Source organism: Oncorhynchus mykiss, chromosome 24, assembly GCF_057628025.1.
Source record: "Oncorhynchus mykiss isolate SJ-2025 chromosome 24, ASM5762802v1, whole genome shotgun sequence".
Lineage (NCBI taxonomy): Eukaryota > Metazoa > Chordata > Actinopteri > Salmoniformes > Salmonidae > Oncorhynchus > Oncorhynchus mykiss.
This window is the reverse complement of record NC_143045.1, coordinates 12327627-12344575: the sequence shown is the minus strand read 5'-3', so window position 1 is coordinate 12344575 and position 16949 is coordinate 12327627. Positions and strand designations below refer to the sequence as shown.

Sequence of the window (16949 nt, the reverse complement as noted above, 5' to 3'; positions counted from 1 at the left end):
ACTGGCTCAAATGAAGATCCTACGTCTGTATGTGGTTTAGCCAATTCCTTTTGTCATTCAAGACTGACAAGGGACATGATGGAGTGGTTGACTGAAAAAGAAACATATCTGATCGATCGAGAGATATGGCTTCAACGTTCTTGTATTTCTTGCTTGGGATATGGCCAAATCCATACGTTTGCGCGTCTGTATAGAGCACATTCATTTGACCTATCTGAACTAGTCGCTAATGATCGATGTCTGAAATGAAATTACATTTGAGTAACGAGAGAGAGATGGGGAAACAAACTAACCACAGCAACTTGTCATTAAGCCACGCAAGTGGGTTTGGGCTGACTCTTGGCTTCGGGTAATCAGGACCACAAAACATGCTTTGGGGAGACCAGGCCCTCTCGAATAAGAATTGAGAATGACATGGTCTGATCTTTAAGAGGGCATTTCACTAGATCCATTAAAACTGCATGAAGACTTTAGAGAGCAGTGAATAGAGACTTTGCATGACAGTACCGAGGGTAAAACTGATGGTCCTAAAACGTGGATGTATTTATCCAGAATCTGATGCAATTAACGCTGTACGCTGGAGGGACATCCTACCAGCCCCCCTACACCCCTCCCACCCCTTACGCATCCCTAAAAATGGAATTGGCAGGGTATCGTTAAAAAGATAATTGTTTTCAAACACATGGGAGATGGTATTTAGGGTGAGAGGATGCCGTGATGGGCCGGTAGAGAGGCTCCCTCACACCCCGTTTTAATGATGTGGCTACCCTACCCAGAATGCAGTGTGGTCCCGACCAGCCAGGGGTGCAGAGGCAGGCTCCTGTGATGTGGTGGCAGCGGGCACCGTTCCTGCACTCGCACATCTGGCCACAGTCAAGACCGTAAAACCCGTCCGGGCACACTGCAAGCCAAGATAAAACATCCTCTGGTTAGGGACTGGCAGCTTCACACACAGAGGTAAGGATGCCAACTTTTTCCTCTCTCTCTTCCTGTGTCTCTCTCGCTCTCTCTTTCTGTGTCGCTGTCTCTTTGTGTGTCTCTGTCTCCCTCTCTCTCTCGTTCTGTGTCTCTCTCAGTCTCTTCCTGTGTCTCTCTCTTTCTCCCTCTCGCTCGCTCTTTCTGTGTCTCTCTCGGTCTCTTTCCCTCTCTCTTTCTCTCTCCCTCTCTGTCTGATCTCTCTCTCTCTCTCATCTCTGTCTTACCACCTACCAAAAATACCATATGAAATTGCAGTACCCTGCTCTAGCAGTTCATTTGTGGAGCGTCTGCATTCGTTAAGTGAGCTCACGTCCCACATGTGAGGAGTATCCGTGCCACATCAAAGCCTGCAGAGACACGGGGGCCGGGCCTCCCCCTGAGGGGGTGGGAGAGAGGGGCACACACACACACCAAGGACTGGTAATTAGAACACCTGCTGGGCCCACAGGCCTGTCGTCAGGGTCTAGGATCCTAGCCCAAAACAAAGCCAGGTTACTGCACACACACACGCACACACGCACGCACGTACACACGTACACACGTACACACGTACACACACATACACACACACACACACACACACACAGTAGATTATGCATTATATACTGAATGTGTCTATGCACTTAGACACTTGCACACATACACTCCTGCTACCACTGGTGTTCAGTAATGCCAGTGGCCCAGGTCTGTTTTCCATTCATAGAGAGAGAGAGAGCAGGGGGAGCTGATAGTTGAAGCGCTAATAGTTGAAACTGTCTGTGGAGTCAGTAGACAACCATGGAGTTTAGTAAACATATTGTCTGTGGCCCAGAACAAGTCCATGTTATGGAAAAACCTTGTATAAATGTGGAGGGATGAAGAGGGGGCTTTCCCACTGTGCTGTAAACATTGCCTAAACGCTCGACTAAACTGTGAAACAGGCAGGAATGCCCGTGTTTACTCAGTGATTCTCGTTGATTGCTCAATTTGTCACTGAAAAGTGCAAGATCACAGAGCAACAGCTCTAATGACAACACTTACTATCAGTTGGTATGTTAAGAGCAGTTACTATAACACAGGCACAGCATCATTTATGTCTTTGTTTGGGGAAAAGCTGCGCTCGCTTGGCTGTGTTCCTGATTGATTAACGGATGCAGTAGGACACACCTCCTTTTAGCCCTAGTGGTGTGTGGGGAAGGCTGGCACTGGTTTGGGCACTGACTGCTGCTCAGTCTGAACATATCTCTTGTTCCAATTGACCCTATGCCAAATAACCCATCTCATATGCTGTACATACATTGGTACTTTTGGCCTGACCGTGCCTTTTCTCTTAGCCTGGTCCCAGATCTGTTTGTGCTGTCTTGCCAACTCCTATGGCCATTGTCATGCCAAACATGAGCAAAGCATAGGAGTAGCCAAGACAGTACAAATACATCTGGGGGATCAGGCTACTTTTTCCCACGCTGCCACTATAATCTGCCTATGTGGTGGTTCTACTATAAAGTTATACTGTCTCATTACAGCCTGAGCAGGGAAGATAATGCCATGGATCCATCTGTGTGTCTGTGGTGCTGTGCGTCTGTGGTGCTGTTTGTCTGTGGTGATGTGTGTCTGTGGTGCTGTGTGTCTGTGGTGCTGTGTGTCTGTGGTGCTGTGTGTCTGTGGTGCTGTGTGTCGGTGGTGCGGTTTGTCTGTGGTGCTGTGTGTCTGTGGTGCCGTGTGTCTGTGGTACTGTGTGTCCGTGGTGCTGTGTGTCTGTGGCGCGGCGTGTCTGTGGTGCTGTGTGTCTGTGGTACTGTGTGTCTGTGGTGCTGTGTGTCTGTGGTGCGGTTTGTCTGTGGTGCTGTGTGTCTGTGGTGCTGTGTGTCTGTGGTGATGTGTATCTGTGGCGCAGGGCTATTTTTTAAGGTGCTGGGGCGCACATTTATTTTTCAATTATGTTATTATTTCTCAATCAAAGTTTGTACCAACAGATGCACCTTATTCAATATTTACCCCTGAAATGTCCAAACTCCAAACTGTATATTTTATGATATTTTTATATTTAACCTTTATTTAACTAGGCAAACCAATTAAGAACAAATTCTTACTTACAATGATGGTTTACCAAGAGGCAAAAGGCCTCTGATGGGGACGGGGGCTGGGATGAAAAATAACATGTAGGACAAAACACACATCATGACAAGAGAGACACCACAACACTACATAAAGAGAGACCTAAGAAAACAACACAAAATGGCAGTAACACAACATGACAACAACATGGTAGCAACACAACGTGGTACAGTATCAGCATAAACATGGTACAAACGTTGTTAGGCAAAGGACAAAGGGCAAAAAGGTAGATACAACAATGCATCCCGCGAAGCAGCCACAAGTGTCAGTAAGAGTGTCTATGATTGAGTCTTGAAATGTAGAGATGGAGAAAAAAAACTATCCAGTTTGAGTGTTTGTTGCAGCTTGTTGCCAATCATCTGCATGCCAATCATTTGATCTCAATCAGTTCCATGGGAATATGAATTTAGATCTTCTTGAAGGACTGTTTCTAAGTGAATTAGAGCCGATGGTGTTTTAAAACTATTAGCCTTTCTTGTATTTAGTTCCAATCAAGGCATAGGCTATCCTACCTAGTGTTGCGCGCTGTTGATTTTTGGCTGCATTAGAACAAAAACTGTGACTATTCAGCTACAACGAGCGTCCTTAAAGCTCCATAACAAACTGTTTTGAGGACAGCCGTTTTAGCAACACCTCATAGAGTTTTCTGTCTTTGGCTGTTCTCGTTAGGGAGTGAAGTTTATGCATCATAAGGGTTACATGAATATAATCAAACCTCTCTGAAATGAAAATGGATGGCCCTCCCTTCAGCAAAATACATTTGACCTTTTCTGACCCGGAACCCAAAATAATAATTGAAACATACAGTGGATAGCAGAGAAGATGGCTAAAATATCACCTTCATAGTATAAACATTACATAAATCTATAATCGTATTTGCAGGACCGAGAAAAAAAATTGCCTTTAATAAACATTCCATGCAATTCAATTTTTACCAGATTTTTTTTTAATATCACACAAATTACCGAAATTACAGGCTAAGAATGGACAGAGAGATAGGCCTATGTGTTCATCTTATCATATTTCTCCATTGCCAAATCAGTGTGTTTTGTTTGCAAACTGTCCCTGTTCGCAAATAATTAAATCTGAGACATCATTAGGTATCTGAGCATGCTACATTCAAAAGTTAGGCCTACCTTTCCACCCCAAACAGAGAGGCCTACCTTTCCACTCCAGACAGAGTAGGTCTACCTTTCCACCCCAGACAGAGTAGGTTCTACCTTTCCAACCCAGACAGAGCAGGCCTACCTTTCCACCCCAGACAGAGCAGGCCTACCTTTCCAACCCAGACAGAGTAGGCCTACCTTTCCAACCCAGACAGAGTAGGCCTACCTTTCCAACCCAGACAGAGTAGGCCTACCTTTCCAACCCAGACAGAGTAGGCCTACCTTTCCAACCCAGACAGAGTAGGCCTACCTTTCCAACCCCAGACAGAGTAGGCCTACCTTTCCAACCCAGACAGAGTAGGCCTACCTTTCCAACCCCAGACAGAGTAGGCCTACCTTTCCAACCCAGACAGAGTAGGCCTACCTTTCCAACCCCAGACAGAGTAGGCCTACCTTTCCAACCCAGACAGAGTAGGCCTACCATTCCAACCCAGACAGAGCAGGCCTACCTTTCCAACCCAGACAGAGTAGGCCTACATTTCCACCCCAGACAGAGCAGGCCTACCTTTCCAACCCAGACAGAGTAGGCCTACATTTCCACCCCAGACAGAGCAGGCCTACCTTTCCAACCCAGACAGAGTAGGCCTACATTTCCAACCCAGACAGAGCAGGCCTACCTTTCCAACCCAGACAGAGCAGGCCTACCTTTCCAACCCAGACAGAGCAGGCCTACCGACACAGACATTTCTTTTTTACTGTTGGCTACTCTTCCATGGCTTAACCCAATGAGAGGTCACACGTTTTTCCCTAAAAGCTGTCTGGGTTTAAACATATTCTATTGTACAGAAAGTGAATAGCTTAATCAATTCATAGTGACAGAATTAGATTACTTCACAAGCAAAGCCCATTCTTTATCTCCTCGGCTATAGAAGGTTGTAGCTCAGCCTCTGAATGTCAAAGAAAGCAAACAACGATATCCCCATATGCAGTTTGACGGATATTTTACAGCTTGTTTCTAGTATTGCGGACCAAAGCTATAGATCACTTTACATAATCAGATCTGTTTTATTTTCTTCAAATTCTTAAAGCTAACAAGGGGTAGGCCTGTGCTTTTTTCTAATTTTCTTTAATAAAAGGAAGTCCTATGGCATACTCTCATTCATTTGAGTCTTGGTTTTAACTTAATAGCCCTTCACTGACACAGAGGTGTGCTATTTAAAGAGTGCATGGTGGGTGGAGGAATTTTGCTTGTCAAACAGGTAGTCCTACCTCTTATTTCTTAAATAGGAAGAAATAGACTCCAACACAAAGCCCTTTCGTTGTTAGTAAGTCTAATTAAAATGATGGTTGAAATGAATTATGCCTTCATGAATTTGCCTACTTTCAGCACCATAAGCTGTCCATTTCTGATTGATTGTGCAGTGGCTGCTGCTTCATGTTTCAGCACCACAATGTAAATGACTTGAATCTGGCTTATTGTGAGGTTAATAACTCTGATAAATACATCAAGGGCAAGAAACATATTGTTTTTATTCAAATCAATTACAGTAGTAGTAAGCTATTAAAGTTGACATCCGGTCCTCCGGTTATCTTCGAGCTCTCCTTCTAAAACTGAACAGAACATTGGCTAAAGGATAATATTGCATTTTCTGGAATAGGCCTAAAAAAAAAAATGTTGGTTCGGCAGCACAAAAGAAATTATGCATCAGCATGATCAGAGCAGGCTGGGGCTCAGGGTTGGAATATCCATTACAGTGTGTAATGCAGCCTCGTTTTATTTACACCATCCCACTGTTGCATAAGACTCAGGACGGAAGTACATTTTCCTTCAAATATAACTTTGCTCTGTGCCTCCCCCGAGCATGCACTTCATAGCCTATAGCCACACTAAATAGATTATAGGTTTGATATTGTGAGCCCCGCAGAGAATCAGAAATGAGCGACGATCTACAGCATAATAAGCAACTGATTCTAAAACACTTAGTAATACTGAAATTTCATCAATTACAAATTACAGAGCCTTGCAAGTATTCACCCCCCTTGGCATTTTTTCTATTTTGTTGCATTACAACCTGTAATTTAAATGGATTTTTATTTGGATTTCATGTAACGGACATACACAAAATAGTCCAAATTGGTGAAGTGAAATGAAAAATAAACAACGGAAACTGATGCATGCATATGTATTCACTCCCTTTGCTATGAAGCACCTAAATAAGATCTGGTGCAACCAATTATGTCACATAATTAGTTAAATAAAGTCCACCTGAGTGTAATCTAAGTGTCACATGATCTGTCACATGATCTCAGTATATATATACACACACCTGTTCTGAAAGGCCCCAGAGTCTGCAACACCACTAAGCAAGGGGCACCACCAAGCAAGCGGCACCATGAAGACCACGGAGCTCTCCAAACAAGTCAGGGACAAAGTTGTGGAGAAGTACAGATCAGGGTTGGGTTATAAAAAATATCTGACATTTTGAACATCCCACGGAGCACCATTAAATACATTATTGAAAAATTGAAAGAATATGGCACCATAATAAACCTGCCAAGAGAGGGCCGCCCACCAAAACTTACGGACCAGGCAAGGAAGGCATTAATCAGAGAGGCAACAAAGAGACCAAAGATAACCCTGAAGGAGCTGCAAAGCTCCACAGCAGAGATTGGAGTATCTGTCCATGAGACCACTTTAAGCCATACACCCCACAGAGCTGGGCTTTACAGTAGAGTGGCCAGAAAAAAGCCATTGCTTAAAGAATAAAATAAGCAAACACGTTTGGTGTTCGCCATGTGGCATGTGGAAGACTCCCCAAACATATGGAAGAAGGTATTCTGGTTATTGAGGTTATTCTGGTTATTATTCTAAAATTGAGCTTTTTGGCCATCAAGAAAAATGCTATGTCTGGCACAAACCCAACACCTCTCATCACCCCGAGAACCGCATCCCCACAGTGAAGCGTGGTGGTGGCAGCATCATGCTGTGGGGATGTTTTTCATCGGCAGGGACTGGGAAACTGGTCAGAATTGAAGGAATGATGGATGGTGCTAAATACAGGGAAACTCTTGAGGGAAACCTGTTTCAGTCTTCAAGGGATTTGAGACTGGGACAGAGGTTCACCTTCCAGCAGGACAATGACACTAAGCATACTGCTAAAGCAACACTCGAGTAGTTTAAGGGGAAACATTTAAATATCTTGGAATGGCCTAGTCAAAGCCCAGACCTCAATACAATTGAGAATCTGTGGTATGACTTAAACATTGCTGTACACCAGCAGAACCCATCCAACTTGAACGAGCTGGAGCAGTTTTGCCTTGAAGAATGGGCAAAAATCACAGTGGCTAGATGTGCCAAGCTTATAGAGACATACCCCAAGAGACTTGCAGCTGTAATTGCTGCAAAAGGTGGCAAAAAGTGTTGACTTTGGGGGTGGAATAGTTATGCACAGTCAAGTTCTGTTTTTTTGTCTTATTTCTTGTTTTTTTCACAATAAAAAATATTTTGTATCTTCAAAGTGGTAGGCATGTTGTGCAAATCAAATGATACAAAGAGCCTAAAAATCTATTTTAATTCCAGGTTGTAAGGCAAAACAAAATAGGAAAAAATGCCAATGGGGTGAATACTTCTGTAAGCCACTGTACATGATCCTCCTCTGGATTAGATAAAACAAATACTAAACCCTCCCCTTGACTGAAATTGAAAAATAATCACCCTCCCCTATTTTCCTCCAGGTACTTATTCTATAAATTTAGATCCATCTCTTAAGTCGGATTTGGCCCGCTCAAAGTGAGCGAGTGAGCACAGAGCATGTTGGACCAGGAAAGCGCTCGCAACCCAGCGCGTTCCCAATACTCACCCTACTTTTGCCACTTGTTGCTGCAGTTCGGCAGTGGACTCAGCGAATTGGTTACCTCTAGGCTGCTACACATACAGTGCATTCAGAAAGTATTCAGACCCCTTGACTTTTTCCACATTTTGTTACGTTACAGCCTTATTCTAAAATGGATTAAACAGTTTTTCCCCTTATCAATCTACACACAATGCCCCATAATGACAAAGCAAAAACAGGTTTTTACATTTTTTTGCAAATTTATAAATAAAAAAACTAATGTATCACATTTACATAAGTATTCAGACCCTTTACTCAGTACTTTGTTGAAGCACCCTTGGCAGGGATTACAGCCTGGAGTCTTCTTGGGTATGACGCTACAAGCTTTACACACCTGTATTTGGGGAGTTTCTTCCCTTCTTCTCTGCAGACCCCTCAAGCTCTGTCAGGTTGGACCGAAAGCGTCGCTGAACAGCTATTTTCAGTTCTCTCCAGAGATATTTGATCGGGCTCAAGTCCGGGCTCTGGCTGGGCCACTGAAGGACATTCAGAGACTTGTCCCGAAGCCACTCCTGTGTTGTCTTGGCTGTGTGCTACCGACAAGTGTCATTGTCCTGTTGGAAGGTGAACCTTCGCCCCAGTCTGAGGTCCTGAGCGCTCTGGAGCAGGTTTTGATCAAAGATCTCGCTGTACTTTGCTCTGTTCATCTTTCCCTCGATCCTGACTGATCTCCCAGTCTCTACCATAGAAAAACATCCCTACAGCATGATGCTGCCACCACGGTGCTTCACCGTAGGGATGGTGCCTGTTTTCCTCCAGACGAGGCACTTGGCATTCAGGCCAAAGAGATTAGCCTTTGTTTCATCAGACCAAAGAATCTTGTTTCTCGTGGTCTGAGAGTTCTTCAGGTTCTTCAAACACCAAGTGGGCTGTCATGTGCCTTTTACTGAGAAGTGGCTTCCGTTTGGCCACTCTACCATAAAGGCCTGATTGATGGAGTGCTGCAGAGATGGTTGTCCTTCTGGAAGGTTTTCCCATCGCCACAGAGGAACTCTTGAGCTCTGCCAGAGTGACGATCGGATTCTTGGTCACCTCCCTGACCAAGGCCCTTCTCCCCCGATTGCTCAGTTTGGCCGGGCGGCCAGCTCTAGGAAGGATCTTGGTGGTTCCAAGCTTCTTCCATTTAAGAATGATGGAGGCCACTGTGTTCTTGGGGACCTTCAATGCTGCAGAAATGTTCTGTATCGGAGCTCTACCGACAATTCCTTCAACCTCATGGCTTGGTTTTTGCTTTGACATGCACTGTCAACTGTAGCACTTTATATAGACAGGTGTGTGCCTTTCCAAATCACGTCCAATCAATTGATTTTACCACAGGTGAACTCCAATCAAGTTGTAGAAACATCTCAAGGATCATCAATGGAAACAGGATTCACCTTAGCTCAATTTCGAGTCCCTTAGCAAAAGTCTGTATACCTTTGTAAATAAGGTATTATTTACATAAGTAACTAAATGTGGAAAAGTCAAGGAGTCTGAATACTTTCTGAATGCACTGCATTTATTTCGTTTGTCATTCTATCGTTTTCCATGGAATTTTTGTGGTAACTAAATATAATTAATTTAGAATTTATCAGAATTCCTTTTCCAGAAATATTTTGACCAGCTCTGTGTATTCTCATGCTGAAGCAAGTCTGTTTTACTGAGGCATCACTACAACCCTGGTGCTGTCTCTGTGGAGCTGTCTCTCTGGTGCTGTGTTTCTGTGGTGCTGTCTCTGTGGTGCTGTGTGTCTGCGGTGCTGTGTGTCTACGGTGCTGTGTTTCTACGGTGCTGTGTGTCTGTGGTGCTGTGTGTCTGTGGTGCAGTGTGTCTGTGGTGCTGTGTGTCTGTGGTGCAGTGTGTCTGGGGTGCTGTCTCTGTGGTGCTGTCTCTGTGGTGCTGTCTCTGTGGTGCTGTCTCTCTGGTGCTGTGTTTCTGTGGTGCTGTCTCTGTGGTGCTGTGTGTCTGGGGTGCTGTGTGTCTACGGTGCTGTGTGTCTACAGTGCTGTGTGTCTACGGTGCTGTGTGTCTACGGTGCTGTGTGTCTACGGTGCTGTGTGTCTACGGTGCTGTGTGTCTACGGTGCTGTGTGTCTACGGTGCTGTGTGTCTACGGTGCTGTGTGTCTACGGTGCTGTGTGTCTACGGTGCTGTGTGTCTACGGTGCTGTGTGTCTACGGTGCTGTGTGTCTACGGTGCAGTGTGTCTGGGGTGCAGTGTGTCTGGGGTGCTGTGTGTCTGGGGTGCAGTGGGTCTGGGGTGCTGTGGGTCTGGGGTGCTGTGGGTCTGGGGTGCTGTGGGTCTGGGGTGCTGTGTGTCTACGGTGCTGTGTGTCTACGGTGCAGTGTGTCTGGGGTGCTGTGTGTCTGGGGTGCTGTGTGTCTACGGTGCTGTGTGTCTACAGTGCTGTGTGTCAGGGGTGCTGTGTGTCAGGGGTGCAGTGTGTCTGGGGTGCAGTGTGTCTGGGGTGCTGTGTGTCTGGGGTGCAGTGGGTCTGGGGTGCTGTGGATCTGGGGTGCTGTGGATCTGGGGTGCTGTGAGTCTGTGGTGCTGTGTGTCTAAGGTACTGTGTGTCTGGGGTGCTGTGTGTCTAAGGTACTGTGTGTCTGCAATACTGTGTGTCTGGGGTACTGTGTGTCTGTGGTGCTGTGTGTCTGGGGTGCTGTGTGTCTGGGGTGCTGTGTGTCTGGGGTGCTGTGTGTCTGGGGTGCTGTGTGTCTGGGGTGCTGTGTGTCTACGGTGCTGTGGGTCTGGGGTGCAGTGGGTCTGGGGTGCTGTGGGTCTGGGGTGCTGTGGATCTGGGGTGCTGTGAGTCTGGGGTGCTGTGTGTCTAAGGTACTGTGTGTCTGGGGTGCTGTGTGTCTAAGGTACTGTGTGTCAACGGTGCTGTGTGTCTGGGGTGCAGTGTGTCTGGGGTGCTGTGTGTCTGGGGTGCAGTGGGTCTGGGGTGCAGTGGGTCTGGGGTGCTGTGGGTCTGGGGTGCTGTGTGTCTGTGGTGCAGTATGTCTGGGGTGCTGTGTGTCTGGGGTGCTGTGTGTCTACGGTGCTGTGTGTCTACGGTGCTGTGTGTCTACAGTGCTGTGTGTCTACAGTGCTGTGTGTCTACGGTGCAGTGTGTCAACGGTGCAGTGTGTCAACGGTGCAGTGTGTCTGGGGTGCTGTGTGTCTGGGGTGCTGTGTGTCTGGGGTGCTGTGGGTCTGGGGTGCTGTGGGTCTGGGGTGCTGTGGGTCTGGGGTGCTGTGGGTCTGGGGTGCTGTGGGTCTGGGGTGCTGTGAGTCTGTGGTGCTGTGTGTCTGTGGTCCTGTGTGTCTGTGGTCCTGTGTGTCCGGGGTGCTGTGTGTCTGTGGTACTGTGTGTCTGGGGTGCTGTGTGTCTAAGGTACTGTGTGTCTGGGGTGCTGTGTGTCTAAGGTACTGTGTGTCTAAGGTACTGTGTGTCTGCAATGCTATGTGTCTGGGGTACTGTGTGTCTGTGGTGCTGTGTGTCTGTGGTGCTGTGTGTCTGGGGTGCTGTGTGTCTACAGTGCTGTGTGTCTACGGTGCTGTGTGTCTGTGGTGCTGTGTGTCTAAGGTACTGTGTGTCTGGGGTGCTGTGTGTCTAAGGTACTGTGTGTCTGCAATGCTGTGTGTCTGGGGTACTGTGTGTCTGTGGTGCTGTGTGTCTGTGGTGCTGTGTGTCTGGGGTGCTGTGTGTCTGGGGTGCTGTGTGTCTGGGGTGCTGTGTGTCTGGGGTGCTGTGTGTCTACGGTGCTGTGTGTCAACGGTGCTGTGTGTCTGGGGTGCAGTGTGTCTGGGGTGCTGTGTGTCTGGGGTGCAGTGGGTCTGGGGTGCAGTGGGTCTGGGGTGCAGTGTGTCTGGGGTGCTGTGTGTCTGGGGTGCTGTGTGTCTACGGTGCTGTGTGTCTGTGGTGCAGTGTGTCTGGGGTGCTGTGTGTCTGGGGTGCTGTGTGTCTACGGTGCTGTGTGTCTACGGTGCTGTGTGTCTACGGTGCTGTGTGTCTACGGTGCTGTGTGTCTACGGTGCTGTGTGTCTGGGGTGCTGTGTGTCTGGGGTGCTGTGGGTCTGGGGTGCTGTGGGTCTGGGGTGCTGTGGGTCTGGGGTGCTGTGGGTCTGGGGTGCTGTGGATCTGGGGTGCTGTGAGTCTGTGGTGCTGTGTGTCTGTGGTGCTGTGTGTCTGTGGTCCTGTGTGTCCGGGGTGCTGTGTGTCTGTGGTACTGTGTGTCTGGGGTGCTGTGTGTTTAAGGTACTGTGTGTCTGGGGTGCTGTGTGTCTAAGGTACTGTGTGTCTGCAATGCTGTGTGTCTGGGGTACTGTGTGTCTGTGGTGCTGTGTGTGTGTGGTGCTGTGTGTCTACGGCGCTGTGTGTCTACGGTGCTGTGTGTCTACGGTGCGGTGTGTCTACGGTGCTGTGTGTCTGGGGTGCTGTGTGTCTGGGGTACTGTGTGTCTGGGGTACTGTGTGTCTGGGGTACTGTGTGTCTGTGGTACTGTGTGTCTAAGGTACTGTGTGTCTGGGGTACTGTGTGTCTGTGGTGCTGTGTGTCTACGGTGCTGTGTGTCTACGGTGCTGTGTGTCTGGGGTGCTGTGTGTCTGGGGTACTGTGTGTCTGGAGTGATGTGTGTCTACGGTGCTGTGTGTCTACGGTGCTGTGTGTCTGGGGTGCAGTGGGTCTGGGGTGCAGTGTGTCTGGAGTGCAGTGTGTCTGGGGTGCAGTGTGTCTGGGGTGCTGTGTGTCTGGGGTGCTGTGTGTCTAAGGTACTGTGTGTCTGCAGTGCTGTGAGTCTGGGGTGCTGTGTGTCTGTGGTACTGTGTGTCTGGGGTGCTGTGTGTCTGGGGTACTGTGTGTCTGGGGTGCTGTGTGTCTGTGGTACTGTGTGTCTGGGGTGCTGTGTGTCTACGGCGCTGTTTGTCTGGGGTGCTGTGTGTCTCCAGTGCTGTGTGTCTACGGTGCTGTGTGTCTGGGGTGCTGTGTGTCTGGGGTGCTGTGTGTCTAACGTACTGTGTGTCTGTGGTACTGTGTGTCTGGGGTGCTGTGTGTCTAAGGTACTGTGTATCTAAGGTACTGTGTGTTTAAGGTGCTGTGTGTCTGGGGTACTGTGTGTCTGTGGTGCTGTGTGTCTACGGTGCTGTGTGTCTGGGGTGCTGTGTGTCTGGGGTACTGTGTGTCTGGGGTACTGTGTGTCTGGGGTGCTGTGTGTCTGGGGTGCTGTGTGTCTGGGGTACTGTGTGTCTGGGGTACTGTGTGTCTGGGGTGCTGTGTGTCTGGGGTGCTGTGTGTCTGGGGTGCTGTGTGTCTGGGGTGCTGTGTGTGTGTGTGTGTGTGTGTGTGTGTGTGTGTGTGTGTGTGGTGGTAGTGGCCATAGAGATACAGTGTACTTTTTCATTCTATGATGGTGGCACAGTACTGGTGGTATTTAGTCAACATCTGGTCAGATGGCTCTGATTGTCTCTAGACCTTGAGCTGCTGGCAGAGATGCAGAGATGCCAGACTGATGCCATGTTTGATGCCGGGGTGTGAGTAGAGGAAGAGGTACATTTCACCATGACATTCACCACAGCCCACTTTTTCTGACCAGCAGACCTCTAGTAATTTAGTAACCTATGTAATCTTCAACCAACACAGTTATAGGGTTATCAATTATCTTTATCAATTTACAAAATGTACTTAGTTTACATTGGAGATCAACCAAATCTTAAAATTATCTAAATGGGTTAATTTACTATTCTTCATTTGAAGGAGTAAAAAAACAATTTTCTGACTTCTCCTTTACATACACATTTAAAATACATAGATAGATTTTGGGATGCTGGTTTGAGGCTACCAAACGCCATAGCCAATCCTTTCCACAAGAAGAGAGCGATTGGTTTCCACTTAATCCCAGAGTGAAGTGTCAATTGAGATTGGCCTGGCCTGGCTTGCTATTTCAACTGTGGATGGAAGGTTTAAATTGTCTGCTGTGCCTCAGTACTGGGAGTCCTCAGACTCCACCAGCCACCAGTGTGCTGCTAGCTACATCGCTGATTAAATTAGCTCTTTAAAGGAGCAATCCGGGATTTGAAAAACAACAAACTGGCACAACCACTTCTTTTGGGTAAACAGCTGAGGGTTGGAGAAATGTAACGACTCGCAAATTCATGGATGTAAGGACTGGTCATCCATAGATCAAAATTATAGTTTTAACCATGTTTGATATGTGGTTTTTACAAACAACGGAGTGAAACAAACTCATAATGACAGGGGTAAGAGAGTTGAACTAAGCTCATGAGGCATTTATGAGTTATATTCTTTAAGAATCAATGGCTATATGTCATTCATTCGAATGTTCAAAAATGGATGTACCAATCCCTGATTGCCCCTTTAAGGAAGTAATGAGGATCATTTCCAGATCCCTGCCTGTGTGTTAAAATGTTGTGTCCTGTCAGCCTAGTTAGCCTATAAACCAAGGCAGGAGACCACACAGCCAGACAGACAGACACATGGAAGGGGAAACTCTGGCCCTCGCTGACTAGTAGAAATCACTTCCTGACTGCCCTTAAAGGAAGAGGCCCCTGTACAATATGGGGAAACTAGACACCTTATTTAAGGGGTGGGATACTTTAGAAACAGAACAGTGGGAGACAGAGAGAGAGAGAGAGAGAGAGAGAGAGAGAGACAGAGGAAGAGAGAGAGAGAGAGAGAGAGAGGAAGAGAGAGAGAGAGAGAGAGAGAGGAAGAGAGAGAGAGAGAGAGAGAGAAAGAGAAAGAGAAAGAGAGAGAGAGAGAGAGAGAGAGAGAGAGAGAGAGAGAGAGAGAGAGAGAGAGAGAGAGAGAGAGAGAGAGAGAGAGAGAAAGAGAAAGAGAAAGAGAAAGAGAAAGAGAGAGAGAGAGAGAGAGAGAGAGAGAGGAAGAGAGAGATATATATATATTTGAGTTTCCATGGTCATTTCCATTGAGGCTGATGTCTATGATGTCTATGTTGGAAACCATTGGCTTGTTATGGCTAGGAATTTTAAATCCTGCAGGTCAGAAGGGTGTGTGTTAATGTATCTTATGATATAATGTGACATGACTGTGATTCACGCATGAAACAGGCTATATTTTACAGCACTGGTAACTTAATCTTACACCACAAATTTACTTTAGACCGTTTCAGTCAAAGCCTAATCAAAATCAAATCAATTAGCTAGTCAAGCTTGAGACCAGCTACTCTGGGATATTCACATATCGTTGGCCTTGTTTTACTGTAATTGGACTGTGTGTGTGAGACTGCACAGGGACCAGCGCCCTCCAGAGTCTAACATAGGACTTTTCACTGGAAAAGTTTTCACTGAAAAAGTCAACCGCAGTGAGCAGTTACACAGATTCTAGAGAAGAGAGTATGATGATCTCAAAAACCCCAGTCAAATCTTAATCATTAAAGAGTACTTATAGCAGCTAGAACAGCAAAAAACTAGACCAATACAATAGTCCCACAACAGGAGTTTATAACCTACTGATATTTAATCAAAGCACCTTGGACAGCTTGACACCAGATTCATTGTCAATTTTTTCTCGGTGTAGAGATATGTTATTAGGGGCGCCTTATGGGGGGGGGGGGGGGGGGGGGGGGGGGGGGGAGTTAAGATGATTCTAAGGGCCTGTGACTGTCAGGGGCCCTAAAAATCTGTTAGAACATTAGGTAAAAATTGTTCAATATTAAATTATTCACCTATCATCATTAATATAATATTTTATTTAAAATGTACTAATAAAACGAACGGTTTCTTTTTCTTTCCTGTTTTTGGCAAAAAGTAAACATTCAGAGAGCCCCCAACACAGGCGCGAACAGTACTTTCTAGCAGTGAATTGCGAGTAAGGGGTGCCGGTGGAGCATCATGTCTCAGCTTCCTAAAGAAAAATCTGGTTTCCAAAAACAAAAAGAAAGACAGGAGAGAGAAAAGAAAGGGCAACAGAATGTCACCCAATGTTTCACAAAGGAAGGTGTGTGTAGTCCGCGAGTGGTGGAAATTGACCTGGTAGTTTAGTCCGTAGTGAAATAGGCTACTTTTGATCCCCTAACATAAGTTACTTAACATCTTCACATAAAATTCTGAGTGTTTACATTTCGCTCCTCTTTTAGCCAACATTTAATCAATGCAGGCAAACTTTTAGCAAGCAATTCATACTAAATCAGTTGTACCTGCCTCTGCCTGGTGCCAGGCCCAACAGATGCAGCTTCAGGCTCAGCAGCCCTGTCACCCCATCCTCATACCCCTGAACCAGCCCTACTCCCAGCTGAAGGAGGTAAGCAGCATTGTGTTTAATTACATGTCACTTGGCATAATTGCAGGGGTCCGTGGGAATTAATTTTTCTATTATTATGAAAAATTTAAATTATTAAATTATTTTCAATGACAATTTAAATTTTCCACATAATGATCATTATATGAAACAAAATCAGCCTATAGTCTATATTGGATGCTGGACAGTTCGAAGCATTGAGTGACTCAGTCTGTATAAGTGACAGCCAATGTTAAAATAATACCTTCAAGTCATATGGCCAAGGTATGTCTCCATGGCTTTGATGCAGACTGAAATGTGGTCATTTTCTGACATCTAGTGGTGTTGATATGCAACTGCAGGTAATTTTGGTCAATATTCTGCAGGATTCTGTGTTTTACATTTTTTCCGTGGTGCATGCAGTTAAATTATGTCAACGAAATGGTAGTAACTGAAATGTTGGTTATGATGTTATTACAAATGGTATTATATTATAGGATATATTATCATATGCGTCATGTACACTCTACAGAGCCAGGACCCTCTTCAAGTGATACAGTTTTGTCAGGGTGGAAGTGGAGGAAGAGGTGAAAGACAGTGCCGGCAGTACCAATGCAGATGATGAGGATGGAGCAAATGAGAGAAGGTGCACAGAAAGAGA

General features: G+C 46.3%; 1 protein-coding gene across 2 annotated transcripts in view; it reads right to left on the bottom strand.

Annotated features, from left to right (window-relative positions):
* LOC110503322 (uncharacterized) overlaps positions 1-16949 on the bottom strand; it is a 90362-nt gene that overhangs the window by 16141 nt on the left and 57272 nt on the right. For both annotated transcript variants that reach the window (XM_036961613.2, XM_036961615.2), the window contains exon 24: positions 773-901. In XM_036961613.2, coding sequence (XP_036817508.1) covers positions 773-901 — 129 coding nt within the window. The remainder of the gene's footprint in view (positions 1-772; positions 902-16949) is intronic.